At 37.3% G+C, this 18,619-nt stretch overlaps 1 protein-coding gene across 2 annotated transcripts in view; it reads right to left on the bottom strand.

Annotated features, from left to right (window-relative positions):
* LOC108975531 (G protein-coupled receptor kinase 2) overlaps positions 1 to 18,619 on the bottom strand; it is a 185,200-nt gene that overhangs the window by 148,890 nt on the left and 17,691 nt on the right. For both annotated transcript variants that reach the window (XM_018944072.1, XM_018944073.1), the window contains exon 2: positions 13,027 to 14,331. In XM_018944072.1, the coding sequence (XP_018799617.1) occupies positions 13,027 to 13,078 (52 nt within the window). In that variant the 5' untranslated portion in view covers positions 13,079 to 14,331. The remainder of the gene's footprint in view (positions 1 to 13,026; positions 14,332 to 18,619) is intronic.

The raw sequence follows: 18,619 nt of genomic DNA, 5'->3' as shown, positions 1-18,619 counted from the left end.
GAACGGACCCGAATTTTTATTCCACTAAGAAATGTCAACTGAGCACCATTCCTCGAACATTGGCAAGCAATCGCTTGGTACGAATTCCGGACTGTATGATGGATGCATAAGACTTTCCTATCTAAGTTTCCCTGAGCTCGTGGTGGGACATTATCAATGTGTGTGACAGTCGATATAAAGTAACCGGAACGGACCCGGATTTTTATCCGACAGGACTTTCTGTGGATCGATTTTGTTGCGCTGCAGCAGCGGATCGAAAATGGTACCATAACTTTTTTTTTTTTTTCTTTAAAACTGCGAGTCTCGTTTGGTATCCAATCATATTTAAATGGCTCGCTTTTAAAGCTTGTCCTAAGAAAGTTTGTTCTGAGGAAAGAAAACACCAAACCGTATTATACATTTTTTTGTTTGAAATCTTATTCTTTTAAAGCCATAAGGTTTAAACAGATGGTATTTCATCATCGAAAGGTATACGATCTCGGCTCGTTGGATTATTAAAATTTTCTACTTAAATTCGTGTGGCATCAACTTGAAGAGCGCTACKTTCCATTTATGGTCGTTATAATCGTCCTGTCAGATCAACAATTACGCGTCTAGTGGAAAAATTTGAGTCCACAGGCACAGTATATTTTTGGACTGAATTGGATGATATGGACTCGGACAATATTTGATTCCGACAGGACGGCACCACAAGCCGCACAACAAATGTCATTATCGATTTATTAAAAGCGAACGTGTTATCTTGTAGAAAGTTGAAGTTAAGATCGAGTTTCCGGCTCATTTGAGCTCACGTAAGCGCATCATCGGAATTGATTTTATTGCTTTATATCTGATTCAACTAACATTAAATTTCGAGTAGCAACAAAAAGTCAGGTACATAACGAGTACATGTGTTATACTAATCTTAGTAAGCTTAAGCGCATCAAAGAATTTAGTTGTTTGCGCAAACAAATTACAAGGTTRTCAAAAAATTATTTAATCCTATTTTAATTGAGTTCATCAGCGTGTTTTTGTGGCTTTTATTAAYGCTACAAGATACCTGCACTGAGATAGGAGAGAGGGAATTTAAGGAGTTGCCAGTATAGGAAAAAAGGTAGGTTTAATTGGAAGCAGATTTTTATTATAAGGATAGGGATTTTTACTTGCAAAATTTGGACTACAAATTAGTCCAAATTTAAAAAAAAAAAATAAAAATGAAATATTTAAATTTCCTTAAAGCAAAACAAACAAACAAAGTAAATAAAACATTGAACTTTAAAAATGTAATCAATAGAAGGTCCCGAAGCAATAACTTCTAGGCACACCAGATTATTTCGTAATTGAAATACARTGCGGCAAGGGGAATAAAATTGGTCTGAAGTTTAGCATTTATTTTTATTTTTTTACAACATAAAATAAATATGGCAAAAATGCGCTTCCACTAGGCGCTTGAGGCTGTGTRAAGCGTTCGCGTCCCCCTTCTTCGCCGCTGAATTTTGCATTGTTTTAATATTCAGTTTCGCGCCACATAGTTTTCCTCGAGGCATTGTTGAAAATCCAAAAGAAAATTGTGAATGAAAATATTCGTAACTTTGAAAGAGCGTGCCGAAGGCAGCGGCCATAATTGTGCAGCGATAAAATGTCCCGTCGTCAGAATGTGAAAACGCACAAACACGACGGCGAGGCAATTTTGTASAATATGCGAGCAAATGATTTTTAAAATTGTTGGGTGAAAAATATATTAAATAAATCGATTGAGTTGTGAAGGGCAGCAAATACATGTCGGAATTGGAATTTGACAGTAAAATTGTCTTTCGCGGCATGACAATGAACTGATTTTGGTGAGAAAAAGAAAGCAAAATAAATTAATAAAATTTAAAGCCAATTAAGCTAAGGTTTATAAGAAAGGGAGTATAGCAAGCTTTCTGCATCACCAAAAAAAAAAATAAATAAATAAATAAACATATCCATATTAAAAACTTCCAAATTCAAATTCTGAAAAATKACGAAACGAACAATCAACTGGTATAAACTCAACAGAGTGACTTAAGTATACACACGGTTATACCAATTTACTAAGATTAGCTCAAAGATTGTGAGCAGGAACAAGGTGAATCAAACAAGAGATAGGTAAGAGCTCATCTTCAAAAATGTTAGGCTTRTTAGGTGTTGGTTTAGAGAGAAAACTAGTGGCAAATTTCAAAGTTTTAGACCTTAAGGGAGTTTTTGTACGACATTTAAAATATAAATATATACATATTTCTTTTTAAATTTTAACATGGTGTACTTTGCGATATGAAGTAAGAATTGCTTACAAATTTAGTTTGGAACATTTTTATGCGGCTTTAGTTAAGCCATCATCTTCAATAATGTCCGGCTTGTTGGGTGCTGGTTCCAATTGAAGATTTTTTGATCACTGGGAATGGAGCTCAACGATGGAAAGGTAAGTGGTGGCGAATCGAACGTAGCTATAAAAAATTATTGCCATTATTTAACGGAGTTTCAAAGTTTCCGAATTTGTGTGGTGAAATTTCCGACTCAAAGTAGGAATTCACTAAAAATTTAACGGGTGCTACCATGTTTATTCGTTTTTAGTAAAGGGATAACCCTCAAAAATATTATTTGCTTGTCCGAATGAAATCCAAAGCGACGTTTTGTATACTAATCAATCGAATGAGCTAAGAGGTGGTTTATAACTTGTACCGGAAGCTGCCGATCGAWAGCGATCACTGGTGATCATTGGGCCGCGAACATAAGGCTTTCGACCTATAAGAATATCGAATCACGACCAGATAATGAACGTGTATATAGCAGATGCCCTCTGAGCATTATCTGTGTTATAAACATTCTTTGAATGTAAGGGCACTGTTAGAAGTTAATACGTAGTTCGAAAAGCAACGGCTTCCCAATAACGTTAAGATTAATTATTAAAAATATACTAATAAAGTTCAAGTCAATACAGAGAACACATATTAAATTCGATGCTTTGACTACTATATCTTGCAATTGCAGATTGTTATAATCTTAATTATTCAGCAACTTTGTATATTCTATTAAACATGTGCAGGGCGGTACAGAAAATCCGGGGCTTGGGGATRATTGGAGTGAATTGTTATTGAAAAATCTGGTAAATTGTTGCAGAGCACAGGGGACTCCTTGAGACTCGGGAAGATTTGTCTATGATATCCTTCTACTCTCCTGGTTGTACTTATTCCGGTAACGGTTATCTCGTTCCCGTTAGGATTGTAAGGATTAGATAAGTTGTCATGGAGGTCATCCGACGGTAGGCCGCGACGAAATCGTACCATAGGTAGAGGGGTGTCAGATGTGTAGGGTTAGCAGGGCAAGCAAAGAGGTGGTTGTGTCATGCGGCTATTCGATGCACATTGGATATMAATTTGATATGTCGGGGTCGATTCTGGATAAGTAGCAGTTAAACCTTCTACASTATCCAGAACGAAGGTGAACAAAGGTCACTCTCGCTTCTCGTCGACAGCAATGGATGGTGGTTTGACTCCAAGTACGCCATTCACTGAGAGGGAGTCGATGAAAGTGTTTATAGCTCCACTGTGAATGGCGATCAGTGCATGTCTGAAGTTTGTTGCGTCCGAAGTCTGGTTGGCGTGTTGTTTCATGTCATCTTCRTAGTTGCTGAAGGACTTATTGATGCTCTTAGGAGGCGGTTACGCTACAAGCAGGTGACTGCAGGGATGATTTCTACAGCATTGCATCTATTCCACCCAACCAAGGTGGAGTTTGCATGGAGTGTTTTGACGCAGACGCAGCAGAAAACCAGCACAATTTGAGTTGATTGTTTCTATGGTCTGCAAATRTTTCGTTAACTCAATTGAATAGAAGCAACTTCATTTAAATAATTAATGTAATTTACTAGTAACCCTCGCTAAGTTTAGTTCAATTTTCAAAGTTTAAAGAACATTTTAAATTAATTGTAAATAAATATATTTAGTTTAGGTAAATATTATTACAGCAAATGTTTGGTAAGCTGAAAAACTAAATTGAATAAAATTTAGTTGATTGAGCTACACAATAAYTGAATTAAATTAAAGTTGAAAGTGCCAATTAGCATTGTAACCACCCTCCGCCAGTTCATACTCGTACACACAAGTTGTACCCTTATAAAGCCGAATGCCGAGGCTGGTTATGAAAACCCAACAAGCTCACACTTGTAGCTCAAAGTCGAGCACTCGTCTTTAGATGCTATTTTATTGTCATGGGGAAATGTTAACAATATACGAAGAACAACAAAATTATGAACTGAGGCGACGGCTGGCACATTGTTGCCAAGCTGACGGAGCACAAAAGGAAATTACTACAATAAAACTAGAAACAACAACAGCACCTAGTGCGGGCTGTCGGGCCAAGTGGCCCTAAATCAATATTAAATTTGTTACTGCGAAACAACMGTGCTGGGGGTGGAGAGCGGATGGCGCACACGAGAATGAAAATGTGGGCGAGTTTTGAGAATATTTCTTTTGAAATGGCGTGTAGCTCGGGGCGATACAAAGGTGGATATGCCGGAAAAATATGCTCAAATTCCTTTAGATTTACGGTATTTTGCAATCTACCGCTGCMTGACAGTTGACAACAAACAAAAGAGTGGAAGAGAGAAAAAAAAGCGATATTTATGAACACAAAAAGTTATAAAAAATATTTACGCTTCAATGATAAAAAGAAAGCAAAATGGATGTCGAGAAGAAAGCGCAGGAATAAAGAAAAAKCATCAAGTTGTAGCATACCTTTGAGAGCAACGGGCGAACGTGCACATATTTATAAGCGTGTGTATCATTTTTTTTTTTTTCTTAACTTTCTGCTATTATTTATTATGGGACTCTGAGACTTACGCTGCTTGTTATGAAATCGCTAAAAAATGGCAGCGATTAACGATAAGTTCAAGGGTTCARCGYCGCAAATCAAGTTAGCTACCAAAGTGCCTGTGTTGTATCGGTRGCAAGCGCTGTTAAGCGGTTTAGCAGGTGTTGTAAAAGATTATATACTACAAGATATGTGTRGAATTACACGTGGGATGGAAATTGTAATTGAGTTCGTTTTTATCTACTAAAGTAAATACATTTCAGGTAGGTTACTCTTGTTAGCAAATGCGTGTAACTTATTTACATTTTGTACTGGCTTTTCAATGAACATGTTGTACTTTGGTAGGAAGGGTATRTAGGTACCTACGAAACTGTTTTACGGTAATATATTATAGAAGATCAGTGGGTATTTTCTCAACAAATGGGTAAACGTAATCCAGTAGTTATGCCAAGCAGGCTTAATTGCTGTGAAATTGAAAATTTTGTGCTTCGTTAAGCGCTTTGTCGAAGATTTTTAAGTTTGAGATTGTACAATCATGCATATTGTGGTAAAATTGAAATATAGAAAAAGAAATCTTGCAAAAAAAAAATAGATCTAATAAATAATAATTTTTTTTCTATAATTTCGTATACAACCGATTAGGTATAAACAATAAAACACTGCAATTTTAGTCAGTGGGTGCAACGTATTGTAACATAATCAATATTGGGAAATAAAGGTACGATTTGCTCTCTGCACAACTTTCGTTTCAAACGATCCTTTTTCAGAAAAGCTAAACTCACATAGTTTTAACTTGGAGAATGGTTGATCGAAAAACTGGTTCAATTCTTAAATCGGTCAGATAATTCATTTTTGGTTTGTTAAAAGTTGCAAAATATTTACTTTAATGTGGTTGCCTATTAATCACTTATAAATTTTTTTTTATTATTGTTTTGAAAACAAGTTACGACTGCTTCGTTCAACCCCGATAGAACTACTTTCCAGTAACTGTGTGGAGCAATAAATTAGTCGTATATGTAGAAAATAAGCATTTTTTTTTTAAATATAAAGAAGAGAGCCGATCAAGCCTTTTATGGGCTTATTAGTGTGGATTATATAAGATAACCCCAATAATTCTAAAGAAATCTTCATTTATTTATAAAAAAAATGCTCGTAAGGCTGTGCCGCTGATGGAAATTGGATGCCTTTTCAGCAAGTTTGTACAGGGAGGAGTTGATTTACAATATATTAGAATTTTTGACGTTTSGTCTTAAAAGGTGGGGCTTAAATAAGTGAAGCTTATGTTTAATATAACATTGTAAATCGTGAGGTAATACGCTCGCCTTAGACAATAATCCATGCGAAATTTCAAAACTACAATATATTACCAACCCTACTTGTTCAAATAATTTGGCACTAAGAGGATGAACATTTTGAAAAATATTGATTTTACTCATACGCCCTGGCTAACATGCATGAAATTCATCTAATATGATTATATTTTGCCATTTAGCACAGGACTTTTCTACATTAAATCTACTTTCAACTCGCCTGCCAGGCAATGCATAATTTATGGCTACGGACTTCCGCATAGGAATACACGTAACTGTAGCACGAACGTACGAATATGTGTGGAAGGCAGATTTCAAAATCGACGGGCGTTTGGATGAGCAGGCAGAGTATTCGTGAATGCAAACAAAAAAAAAATATAAAAAATAAAATAAAATAAAATAAAAAAAAAGACAAAAACAGCAAAAACAAAACTAAGCGCAATAAGCCGGAAGCTTGTATATTAAATTACCCTGAGACATGCAATATTCTGGAGCTTAGATTCGCTTGGGCGGCTGTGGCAGTACGGGCGTAAAATTAAAAATTAAATTTGGGATGTGCTTGAGAATTAGAGAATTAGTTAATAGAAGTTAGCTTCAACAACTACTTTRAAATATTCTGAAGAAAATCTATTTTTGACTAACTTAGCTATATTTCGTGAGCAAAACAAGCACAGTCTCTGGTAGAAATACAATGAATTTCCAAGTTCACGGGAATTGCCAACCACTCATTGTTAGGCTACGACGATTTATAGAAAACCCACTTTAGGAGCCTTATTGAAACTTGTTGACTAAAGCTAAGAGGCTATAAATATGTTGCTAAATTTGCGAACAAAAATAATGAGCTTGAAGGCTATCCACACACTCTGTTCGCTTTGTGCGCATCGGAACTCTTATTTGCCACATAAAAACTGTTGTCGTTGTTGTTGTAGCAACACAAGTCTTACTTTTTAGATAAAGTCGCTAAGGCGACGGTATATTTATATACCTTTCCGTTCCGTCCACCAGAACGCTATGGGAACGGTTTTATGTTATGTTAGGTTCTATGCAAGATTCACAATATCCATATTACCCTTGGATAGCTAAGTCGGATCAAGATCTTGAAAAGACGGCACAATCAAGAAGGCAATGTGGAGATGACTCCACTAGTATTCTTCCAGACAATTTCGCCAAATTACCTGCACTAAGACTTTTATCTTTGTTACCGACTATGACTGGTTATAATCTACATCTGAWCTACGATTAGTGACAATTAGCCTTTACTAAGGGCGAGGAGTTCACTAGACTTAGCTTTCGACTGAGCTAGACTATTCTAGCAATTGCTAAAGTGACGTAAAGCCCATCCATCCAGTAGTAAACTAGAATACGACAGAGAAGCTCTAATTGGTTGAGTGAATGTAAAAGTGTCTAGGGAAAGCAAAACAGTATTGATGGACTAAATGTCTCTTAAAAAGTCCATAAAACTAGAGATTTTTTGTTTTGTGAACGAAAAATACTATAAATAGGCACAGGGCTAATATCGTAATTATATCTTGYAAGCCAAATCATATCCAGCTGGCGGATAACTGTTTTAATAAACGTGAATGGAGGCTACCGCACTCAGCTTACCTGGAAAGTCAAAAATCCGTCTGAGGAGTTCGAATCTCAACAAGAAAACGGAACAACTCATGGTATAGTCCGAGGTCATCTAAAAGCATCCTGCGGTTGCCTTTAGATTCAGGAGGTTGAAGAAGTAAACTGAGTCGKAAATGGCGATAAAGTGCTAACTTAAAATTGAAATAAAGAGTTTTAGMGAATTCTCGCCAAGCCGGCCAAGAACTGACTTCGAGCACAATAAAAATTTMTCCACATAAATCGACCACGGAAAAGATGATGAAAAAGTCATAAATTTTTCTTCAAAACAAATGGCTCAATAATTTAAGTGAGCGATATTTTTTTRAAGCTCCTGTATTTCAGTGATCTGAGGCTTTATTTTCTTCGAAAGAGGTCAAGGTAACCCTTGTCAGCTTTATGAGAGAAGATCTTATTTCAGAGTTCTATACGAGAGCTGGCTCTAAGTAAGAGTTTATAGTGCTGCAAAGTGGATCCGAGGAAGGTTGGCTCTTAATTGAAAGCTCGAGTTTATCAGACTAACAAAGTGATGGCTACACAATTTTACAATAGCAGTGCTGTAGCATTATATAAAATTTACGATCACTAAATCAGTGGTAGGATGGAGGGTGATCGTCGCCGCAAGGATTTTATAGAATTCACTTTTGAATATTTACTCCATCTTTTAGACAGAAAGAAAGGGAAAGGACGAGGGAGAAAGTAGAAAAGAGTTATACATAGAGAGATAAAGATAAATAATTGGAGAGAGAGTAACATTCTCTTTTCCTTCATATTTTCAACGGTTTTGCTGATTCCAAGTATATCCATTAGTCCGCATTATGGATAAAACCATAAACTAAAAAGGAGTAAATAGTTATAGTATAATTCACACGAAAAAAACATATACACAGATACAAAGTTTCGGCCATTTTTAATATTATTTCCATTCACTTGGAAACGATTCTTTTACATATGGCTCAAGCAGCCCACGACTTCAGGTCTTAGACCAAGTAGCTCGGTAGCCAAAAATTCACCGTTTGAAGGCGCGCTAAATAGAGAAGGCGAATCATCACTCCCAGGATGGTGCGCTGTGGTTGCAACCTGCCACGTACGTTCATCTAATTTGATAGTTTGGTATGGTTTTTCGGGGAAGCAGCAGTCCGTACTTTTTTCGAAATGAAGCTGGTGRCCTTATTATGAGAAAAGATTGGAGATTCGATTATTTYAAGAAATTGTAAGAAATTAAATGGCCTCCAGAAGTTGTGGTTTAACACTATTAGACTGCTTCTTGTGGGGTTATTTGATCTTAGGAAATAAACCAGACTTTCTTCAAGCTTTAGAAGCCAGTATTGAACCTGCTTAGTTATGACATAGGACTTGATTTAGAGGAAAAAGGACTCGAWAATTGCGCTCATCGATTTCGTTCCTGCAAAATAAGTCAAGGAAGCCATTTGAATGATGTTATATTCAGAACTTAATTGTATCGATTGTACTTTATAATAAATAAAAACAAACTATTTGTTTTTTTTTTTTTTTTTAATTTCACACCATTCCTATTGGTGAACCCTGTACATATATATGCATGTACATAGTTTACGGCGCTCCAGTAATTCCAAGAACATGTAACTGCATCCATATGTTAAGCAGCGTACTGCATGTAAAGGTAGTTCATGCGTAAATTAATCCTCAATATATTTTGCTTATCAACTCTTACGGCTTTGCCTGTCGTCAGGAGCCGCCTTGAATCACAAGCACAATCTTCAATGTAAGCGTAATTAAGTGGTATGAATTATTTCTTATTAGCGCGTGTATTATAATTAATTGTTGATTATAGAGGCAGAGCAAATAAGCAAATAGATTTCAGTACTCCCCTCCACACACACTCACACACATATATACGTGCGGCGCATAGGAGTTCAAGGGTAAAGAAATGTGAGCCGCATTGAAGCGCAGTAATAGCTTGGAGATGAAGAAGAGATTACTCTTATCGGCAGTATTTAATCAAATGTGTTGCTTAATTTACTAATACCCACGTACATGAAGAATTAATTATAGAGAACCGTGCAAAAATTAGTACCACGGTAAAGCTTAACGTGGGAGAGGAGATTTTTAGTGAGCGAAGGAAACCGGAAACTTTTAAATCAGAAAATATATACTTATATACATCAACTTCTGGAAGCGAATTCAACATTTAACACAATCAAAATGAGCATTGACGAAGGCCTGATTCGAGTTTGGGATACCAGTTTCCCAAAAACTAGCTGAGTGCCATTTGTAATGGATATTCCAGCGGGTAAATAAGAATATTGCCGCATTTCTGGATATGTGGAATAAGATTAAAGTAAAAAAAATATTTGAGTATTCGATTTTCTTGTGCTTTCGGATAGATTTCTCTTTTGGGACGACCAAAATGCCAAATCCTTTAAGGCGAATATAAAATAATTGTATGAAATCATTCCTTTCATATGCGTCGCGCTTTTACTGCCTTACATTCCCCGTATCTCGAATATGACTTACAATCGCTTTCAATGTTATCACCTCAGATGGTATTAGACCTTCCATTATTATAGAATTGGAGGACGGAGCCAGGAGTAGAAGTTCACGCAAGTGCGAAACGTTGTCTGAGCGCCATACACTTGGGAGTGGCCAGAAACGATTATTGTAACGATATGGCTAAAGCAGTTTACGAATTCCGATCTTAGACCAAGTATCCTTTGGGTAGCCAAAAAACATCCAAAATAGCATGGGATGAAGAATAATGCGATTTTCGTATGTCTGCAATGTCCATAAACCACAGAGACTGCATCAACTGCGAAGCCAGATTTACGAAATCGGAACCGAATCGAATTTTTATTCTGCCAAGATATGTTAACTTAGTAATGTTTAAAAAATATTTTTTAAAGAGATCCAAAAGATGGCATAGAAAATAAGAAGTCCTTGTTCATCACTGAAGTCAGCATTCGAAGTTTATGAGTCTCTTCAACGTCAGAGCTGAACTCCGCGGTAATAGCCGCAAAAGTCGTTCTAAATTCCAAGTCAAATCTATTTTTTTAACCTTTTTCAGCTTTCATCTAAATTTACGGAGAAATGTTTACTAGTTTTTTACCTCCTGAGGGGTGCTGTTGTCAAAGCAGAAGGAAAAGTCCGAGACTTTAAAAAGTACTAGCGTGACGAGCTGAATTGATTTTTATGTGTGCGTCTGTCTGTCCGTTCGACTGCGTATTTCCGAACCAGTCCCTAAATTTTTCAAATATCGATCTGAGTTTTTGTTCCCGTCCTTTTTTCCCCTTTTCCCTTTAAGAAAGTGATCATTTTCCAGTTTCGCTGATATCGGATCGCTATAGCATATAACCAGTACTTCAAGATAGCACTATTCTGACAGATGACGTGTGAGTCGTGTAAAGTCGGAAAGATCTTTGCCTGAACAACGTTTACAATTTAACTTTATTATGAAAATTGACATTTTGTGCAGAATTTATTTCGGGCGCTTCGCTCAACTTATGTTCAACATAATGGGCTACTGAGCGTACTATTCGCAACTCCATCACTTATCTTAAGAGGCAGCATTCATTATTGGATAATATTCGATCGAATAGACCACGTTCAGCACGCAGTGATGAAAATATAGCGGCCGTAGCTGAGAGTGCACACGAAGACCGTCGAAAGTTGAATTGGCCTTGACGACTTGGCGCATTTTACGTCAAGATCTTAAATTGAAAGCGTACACAATACATCCTATGCAAGAACTGAAGCCGCTCGACCGCCTAGCGACATGGTTTCGATCTATGGGCTCTTGAAGAGTTCCAAGAACTTTCGATGTTTTTGATTTAAATAATGTTCAGCTTCAATAGGTATATAAATAATCAAAATTGCCGCATTTGGGACGAAGAACAATCCACATTCAAGAGCTGTTGATTTATCAAGGAAAAAAAGCAGACTTGGTGTAGTTTGTGGGTCGGTAGAATTATCGGTCCATATTTCTTCGAAGATGATGTCGGTGAGAATATAATCGTCAGTGCTGACCATTATCGCGCCATGATAACCGACTATTTGGTGCCTGAAATTGAAGCTGGTTATCCCGTTGGCATTTGGTTCCAACAAGACGGCACAACTTCCCACACATCGCACCAACCAATGGGTTTATTGAGAGATCACTTCGGTGAGCAGATAATTTATGTTTTGTGTGATTTCACATCGTTAGACTTTTTCAAGGGATCTGTTAAGACTAAAGCCTATGCGGACAATCTCGCTTGGTTCAGGCCTTGGAGCAAAGCATCATGCGTGGCATTCGCCAATTACCAGTCGAAATGCTCGAACGAGTTATCGAAACTTGAACTAAACAGGTGGACTATCTGAGACATAGCCGCGGCCAACTTTTGAAAGAGATAATCTTCAAAAAGTAAGAGCCAAGGAATGTCCTTTYGACTGATAATAAATATTCTCCATTAAATTAAAATTAAAATTCTGTGTGTGTGTTTTTTTTAGAAGGATTGATTAATTTGTTTTAGACAATGAGTTAGTTTTATAGGCAGTTACCAACGCTAGAAAACGTTTATATTGGTAATTTGGAATACATGCTCGATTATGGTCTTCCTCCTGGCTCAATGTACAAGACGTTCACATTGTCTGACGAGTTACGAAGATTGCATTTTATTTGCATAAATATCTATAGGATTGGATAAATATTCAGAGCACAATTTCTGYTAATTTTCTAAATCAAAATAAGCTATATATATCTATCCTTATATCACTTTAATATATTAGGTTGTCAAAAAAAACCTTGCGGTATTTTCGCTAGTTGGCGCTAAGAGCGCGTAATTCTAGTTTTATTCGTCGCATCGGGTCATGCTATACCTTTTTGGAAAGCGMATTTCACGCGCTAACAAGTGTTTGATTGATTTTCGTTTCTTTTAAGTCGTTCGTGAGTTATAGCGTCGCAAACATGGAGCAAAATAAAGAGAAAACACGGCATATTTTACAGTACTACTACGATAAAGGCAAAAATGCATCTCARGCCACCAATAAAATTTGTGCAAGTTATGGACCCTATACAGTTTCCATTTCCACCGCACAGAGATGGTTTCAACGTTTCCGTTCTGGTGTAGAGGTGGTCGAAGATGCGCCACGCTCCGGAAGGCCTGTCGTCGAAAATTGCGATAAAATCGCTGAATTGGTCGAAAGAGACCGGCATAGTAGCAGCCGTAGCATCAAGAGCTGATCATGAGTCATCAAAAAAAATTTTATGAACCATTGAAAATTCAATAAAAAAAATACCGCAAGACTTTTTTGACAGCCTATTACATAGGCARACACTTACCTTCTCTGGCTTTTAAGTAGACCGTATTGGCCACAATATTCTCTAATTCCATTAGTTCCAGGTTGGCGGTTTTTTATTGTATCCTTTGGCCGGCTGGAAAAAAGATCTCTACACTGTCGGATATTTAGCGGCGGCTTGCACGTGTCGCGCCGCCTCAAGCACTGACTGKKYGTTGAAGTTAATTGTCCGGCACTTGTTCGGCCTCAAACTATGGCTGCTGTGTCTTTTAATGCTGTGAACACGTGCTTGTACGTGTATGTGTGTTTCTTGACTGTGTAATAAAAGCGTGGCAATATTATTTGCTCGCACCGAATTATTTCGTTTGCCGCTTGGCAACGCCGTGACTTTTATGTTTTGTATAAAATGTTTATTGCGACGCTGCGCACCAGTTATTGGTCGTTTGACGCCTCAAGTAATGGCGCGTGATTACATAACACCTTTACGCATAGATGCGGCACGAATACATATACATAACTACGAAGTATATAAGCACACGCACACAATGCTTGTGCAGCGTAATGGTAAATATGTGCTCARCGCTGTCAGAAAGCCAACTAACGGTGCTCATAGATTGTCTGCCTGTCCGGCGGAGCAAATTGCCAAACGTTTCTGCCGGCTGTCGTCTGCAGCACTGGTGTTTCCGTTTCCGGTTGTTGTGCGTATGTACCGGTTCGTTTGCCGAGCGTGCTTAGCGTGCTTTGGAGTTTGATCAAAAATCTCTGTTGCTAGGCGTCTTGGGCGTSTTCCACACYAAGCCTCACACACACACAAGCGGACTTCCTGTCGCTCACTGACCACGCGGCGTAAACACGCACTTCCCGCTTCGCTTTCACGCTACGCAATTAATGCGAAAAGCGCTCTAACGCCGTTGTTGTTGCTTTTGCTATATTATTTATTGTAATTGGTGCTAGGTCGCYTCGCTCTGGCTCTGGCCGCATTTGTGTGTGTCCGTGTCCAGCGGAAAGTGCCGTTTCAATGGCTCGATATGTTTGCTTTAATATTATTGTTGTTGTTGCTGTAACGATTGGCGTCATTTAGTTTCCTTGCGAGTGCCAACTACAGCAACATGCCAACACAGAAGTAGGCTAGGCGATGTTGTTTGTGCTGTTGTAGGGTTTCTAGTGAGATTTTGTGCGCTTCTCTCTGCGTCTTGCTCAACTTTCAATATTTCTAATAATGTTTTGTGATTTTTTTGGGGGTTTTTTGTGCAAAAGTTATTAACTGAAGCCTCATTTGCCTAGTAACTTCACTCACTTTAGCGGATAGATATGGGTGGCAATTCTTGAAGGTGGAGATAAYGATGCGCTGCCAAGTAAGAAAAATAAACCAAAATTAGAATTTTTTTACAAAAAGTTTAACTGTAATATTATTATTATATGAAACAGTTATTTGATTCAAAAACTGCTAGTTGCCTACAAATAATATTAGACTGTGCTGTTTGACCACCTTATTTGCAGAAATGTTAATTTTCACTTATTATAAACAAAATGATCCCAGCATACAACGGCTTTTCGAATATGTATAATATGATTTCTAAATGTTACATAATATTTAAGTGCCAATGAGACAAAGAAACGTTCGAAGTAATGAAAATATTGYTGCCGTTCAGGCAAGTGTTGCTGAAGACCGCAATTTGTCCACAACCTGGCGGATCTTGAGGAAGCATTTAGGCTTGCATCCATATAAAATTATTCTCACTCACAAACTGAAGCCATTGGACCACGTCGTGAACTTACTGAATTTACCTTGGAAAAACGATAACGACTTTTTAAGTAAATCATCTTTTCCGATGAGGCCTACTTTCATAAGAGTGCGTCGGTAAAGAAAAAACTGTCTACTTTAGCGCGAAGAAAATCTACAAATTGTTCATGATCAGCAATTACATTCCCCTAAATTGACAGTTTGGTGTTCTTTTTTGGTCTGGTGGAGTCATCGGTCCGTACTACTTTCAAAATGATACTAAGGACACCGTTAATGTCAATGAAGAGCAGTATAGATCGATGATAACCAAATTTTTATGGCCGCAATCGGAAGAAGTTGCTATTGACAACATCTGGTTTCAACAAAACRAGGCTACGCACCACATAGCACGTGCAACAATCGATTTATTGCGAGAAWYGATWGGAGATTCGATTGTTTCAAGAAGTCGTAACATTGAATAGCCTTCAAGAWGTTGTTATTTAACCCCGTTAGACAACTTCTTGTCGGGTTATTTTGAGTCATTGGGCTGTAGCGATAAASCAGACTCTCTTCGAGCGCAATATTCAGTACTGAACGTGATTGGCGTGACAGACGACTTGATTTASTGTTAAAAGTACTCGAAAATTGGGTTCTTCAAATTCGTTCCGATAAGAAAAGTCGAGGAGGCCATTTTGGTGATCTTATAGTCACAACTTAATTGTATCGTTGCACTGTGCATAACGAAAGCTTTATAAACAACGCCAACGGCGGCTCTTAAACTTGTAACCTATCGATCTCATCGTTCAAAACTGCGCAGCAAAATCGGCTGGACGACTACCGCCTGCAGAAAAATTGACATATAGAACATTCGGGCATAGTACGGCGGGTAATGGTGGTTTGGCTAGCACTGACTACATGATCCCACTTTTCAACTGGAAAAGAAGGTTCATTTAAACGTAGAAGAGTTGAAAACGTCATCAATAGAAACATGGTTAACAGAATCAAAACCAGMTKGAACGAGCTACCTGGGTGCAAAACTGCAAAACTCATTGCAAAGAGGTAGATCAGAAGTACACAAAATTCCTTTTGGCACTAAATTCGCGTCAAGCGCAGGCATCCTAACAATGGCTACTCCTCATGGACGTAGTTACTGMACTCCGAGTATCGCAAAGGACTAAAACTGGCTCAATGGCCTACCAGATACCTAATCTAGTGACCAACTTAAACATACCCTGTTCAAGGTGTTATAACTTATTAGATGATCGACTTGTTAAATTTGGAATTTCGAAATTTCCAAAATAAATTATGTATATCCTCAAATGTATGTGGATTATTTATAGTCATGTCTTTCAAATACAGATACTATTAYGTATTAAAATGTATGCAAAGATGCCAACCTGGATTCAAACTATATTTAACTCTTTCGTTATTGGCAGTTAAATTTTCGTTATCTAAATAAGTTTAATTGGTTGGCATTGTTGAAACTAATTTTGGCGTAAAAATTTATTTATTTTATTTTGTATAAAAAYACCATGCTTAAGTTTTTAACTTCGGAGTGATGTGGCAACCCTATTGGTAAACGTACCAGCAATAAATTTAAGTCACCAAGGGTTCGTGCAGTTTCACAAACTRAAGTAAATTACTATTTCATGWYGAAAACAAGAGCATTATCGAGAACTAACTGCAGTAATGCTCAACTTATTTGAACTTTTCCAATAACACCAGCGAGGAGAGATATAGCAATTTATAGTTGTTCGTTTTATCAAAATAGTCTTAAATTAAAGCAATTGTGCTGCACTCGCTGCATAAAGCTMAAGCTGGATGCGCCGCTGTACTAGAATCGGCTAGGCAGCGGTGCACCGAGGCGTATAAGCAACTAACGCTTATTGGCCACAGTAATCGAGCGCACAAACCGCAATGGTCGCATAAAAAACTTACGCAGTAGATGTTATAAACTGGTTATTGATGAGAAATAAACGAAGTGCGATGCGAGCATGAGGCAGCGATAAAGCAGAAATGTTCACGCTAAGTTATGGCTAAATTAAAAGGAAATGAGAATGTGCATGTATATGTATGAGATCAAATGTAGGAGATTGTGGTGGATTTACACATTCATGAATATAAATTTTAATATCGTATGAAACCGTTATGGCAGTCTGTGCTTGCTCTTGGTAACTACTTTGAAATGGTGATGATGAGCACCTTAAGGAATGAGTTTCACTTATGAAAGGAATGAGGARGAAGTGATCCTAGATGTGGGCGTTTGTGAATATTTTTGTGGTAGAGAGTCCGCAATATGTTTTTTTTGCATYCTTTAAGTTAATAAACTTAGTATTTAAGCGGCAAACAAAATTAATTTAATCAAATTTGAAAAACCACTTTTGAAACTTTTTATTTATATAAAGAGTGAAAAAGAAATGAAGGGAGAGAGTGAGATAGAAAGAGTGGCAAAGAGTGAGCGAGTTGAAGATAATGACTTATTGCCAAATTCGAATAATAAAATAGGAAAATGTTGCCTACATTTCGGGGTAATTGTATAAAATGAGTGGATATATGAACTCTCTAAAATAGCTCTATAATTTCTTGGCGGTACTTGAAATCCATACAGTCAAATTTTAAAATTCAAAATTAAGTCACTCTAAAAGCTACAACGCAATTAAATTGAATGCTGGGTGAAACTATAAGGCATAGAATCCATTTACATATTAAAGACACTAAGCAGCTATTAAATTAAGTCCATGGCAATAGTACAAATCTGAGGTTGAAATAGCACGGCAGTCATACCCTCGATGAATCAGGATGTGTAGCCAAAACTGACATTAACCGCCGTAATAAATTGTTGATAAGTTCTTTGTTGAATTATGAGGGTCTTATGATCAATTTTGTATATAGGAGTTTTAGTTACCAAAACGGACTGGCATACTAAGCTGTCTTCTTAACCTAACCTAAGGTTACAATCCCCGTAAACATTTTGCGGAAGAGAACTTTCATCTTTACGGTTACTTCATTCGACTTGAAGATTGTTTTTTTTTTTTTCAAACAAGGTATGCATGAAGGAACAAGCAACGCTTTTGCTGTTGGGTGAAAACTGATGAGCGATTACACTTTCAAATTCGTTCGTATAGTTCATATAAGAAATGCACCTGTAGGTAGCTTGCACAAGAGACAACATTGAACATTCGGTGAACCAAGAAATAATCTCACTAGGATAACTGAAAGAAGATTTATTTTCTAGCACACGTTGAATCACAACTTCCTTAATACCAGCGTGTAGCTTCGTACGCCTTTCTAGATGTTATATTTGCTATCAGAAAAGTTCTCCTGGCCATTAAACCTAATTTAATGGAACTTTTAATGGTATATAGAACAAATTAAATTAAGYTCTAAAACCACTCTCCACAGCAAACAGAAACAAAAATTTTGTGTTGACTTTTCTAGGTTTAAGAAAATTATATACTTTAATAGAATTTAGCACCCTTTACATGTTTACCTGCTATTCCATACGAACCAACGAATTTCCCACACATWAATTTATACAATCTTGGTCGGCACGCAATGCCTTTTAGTACTTATTGCTCGGCCACGTCCGTCCATGGTCATACTACATATGGGTAATTTATGCATGCCAATGGCCATTTGGAATGCAAATGAATATTACATTGGTGTAAATGAGAGCTAYTTCTATGAATATAAGCGCATTACGTAAAGGTAATTTGAAGGGACAGTAAAGTTGGAATACAGGAAAAGGGACACCAGCTACTTATAAAGAAAACACGTAAAGACGGGCTAAGTGCGTGTGTAAGTGAACAGTRTATATTCTCGCAACTTGCAAGSATCAAAGCTGGAAAATGTATTTCCGAATTTCATTGGTTAAACGATAWCTTCGGTAAAACGTTCGCAATAGGAACTGCCG

Source organism: Bactrocera latifrons, unplaced genomic scaffold, assembly GCF_001853355.1.
Source record: "Bactrocera latifrons isolate USDA-ARS-PBARC rearing strain unplaced genomic scaffold, ASM185335v1 scaffold_66, whole genome shotgun sequence".
Taxonomy (NCBI): Eukaryota; Metazoa; Arthropoda; class Insecta; order Diptera; family Tephritidae; genus Bactrocera; species Bactrocera latifrons.
The sequence above is the reverse complement of the archived record's forward strand: the minus strand, read 5'-3'. Positions and strand labels throughout refer to the sequence as shown.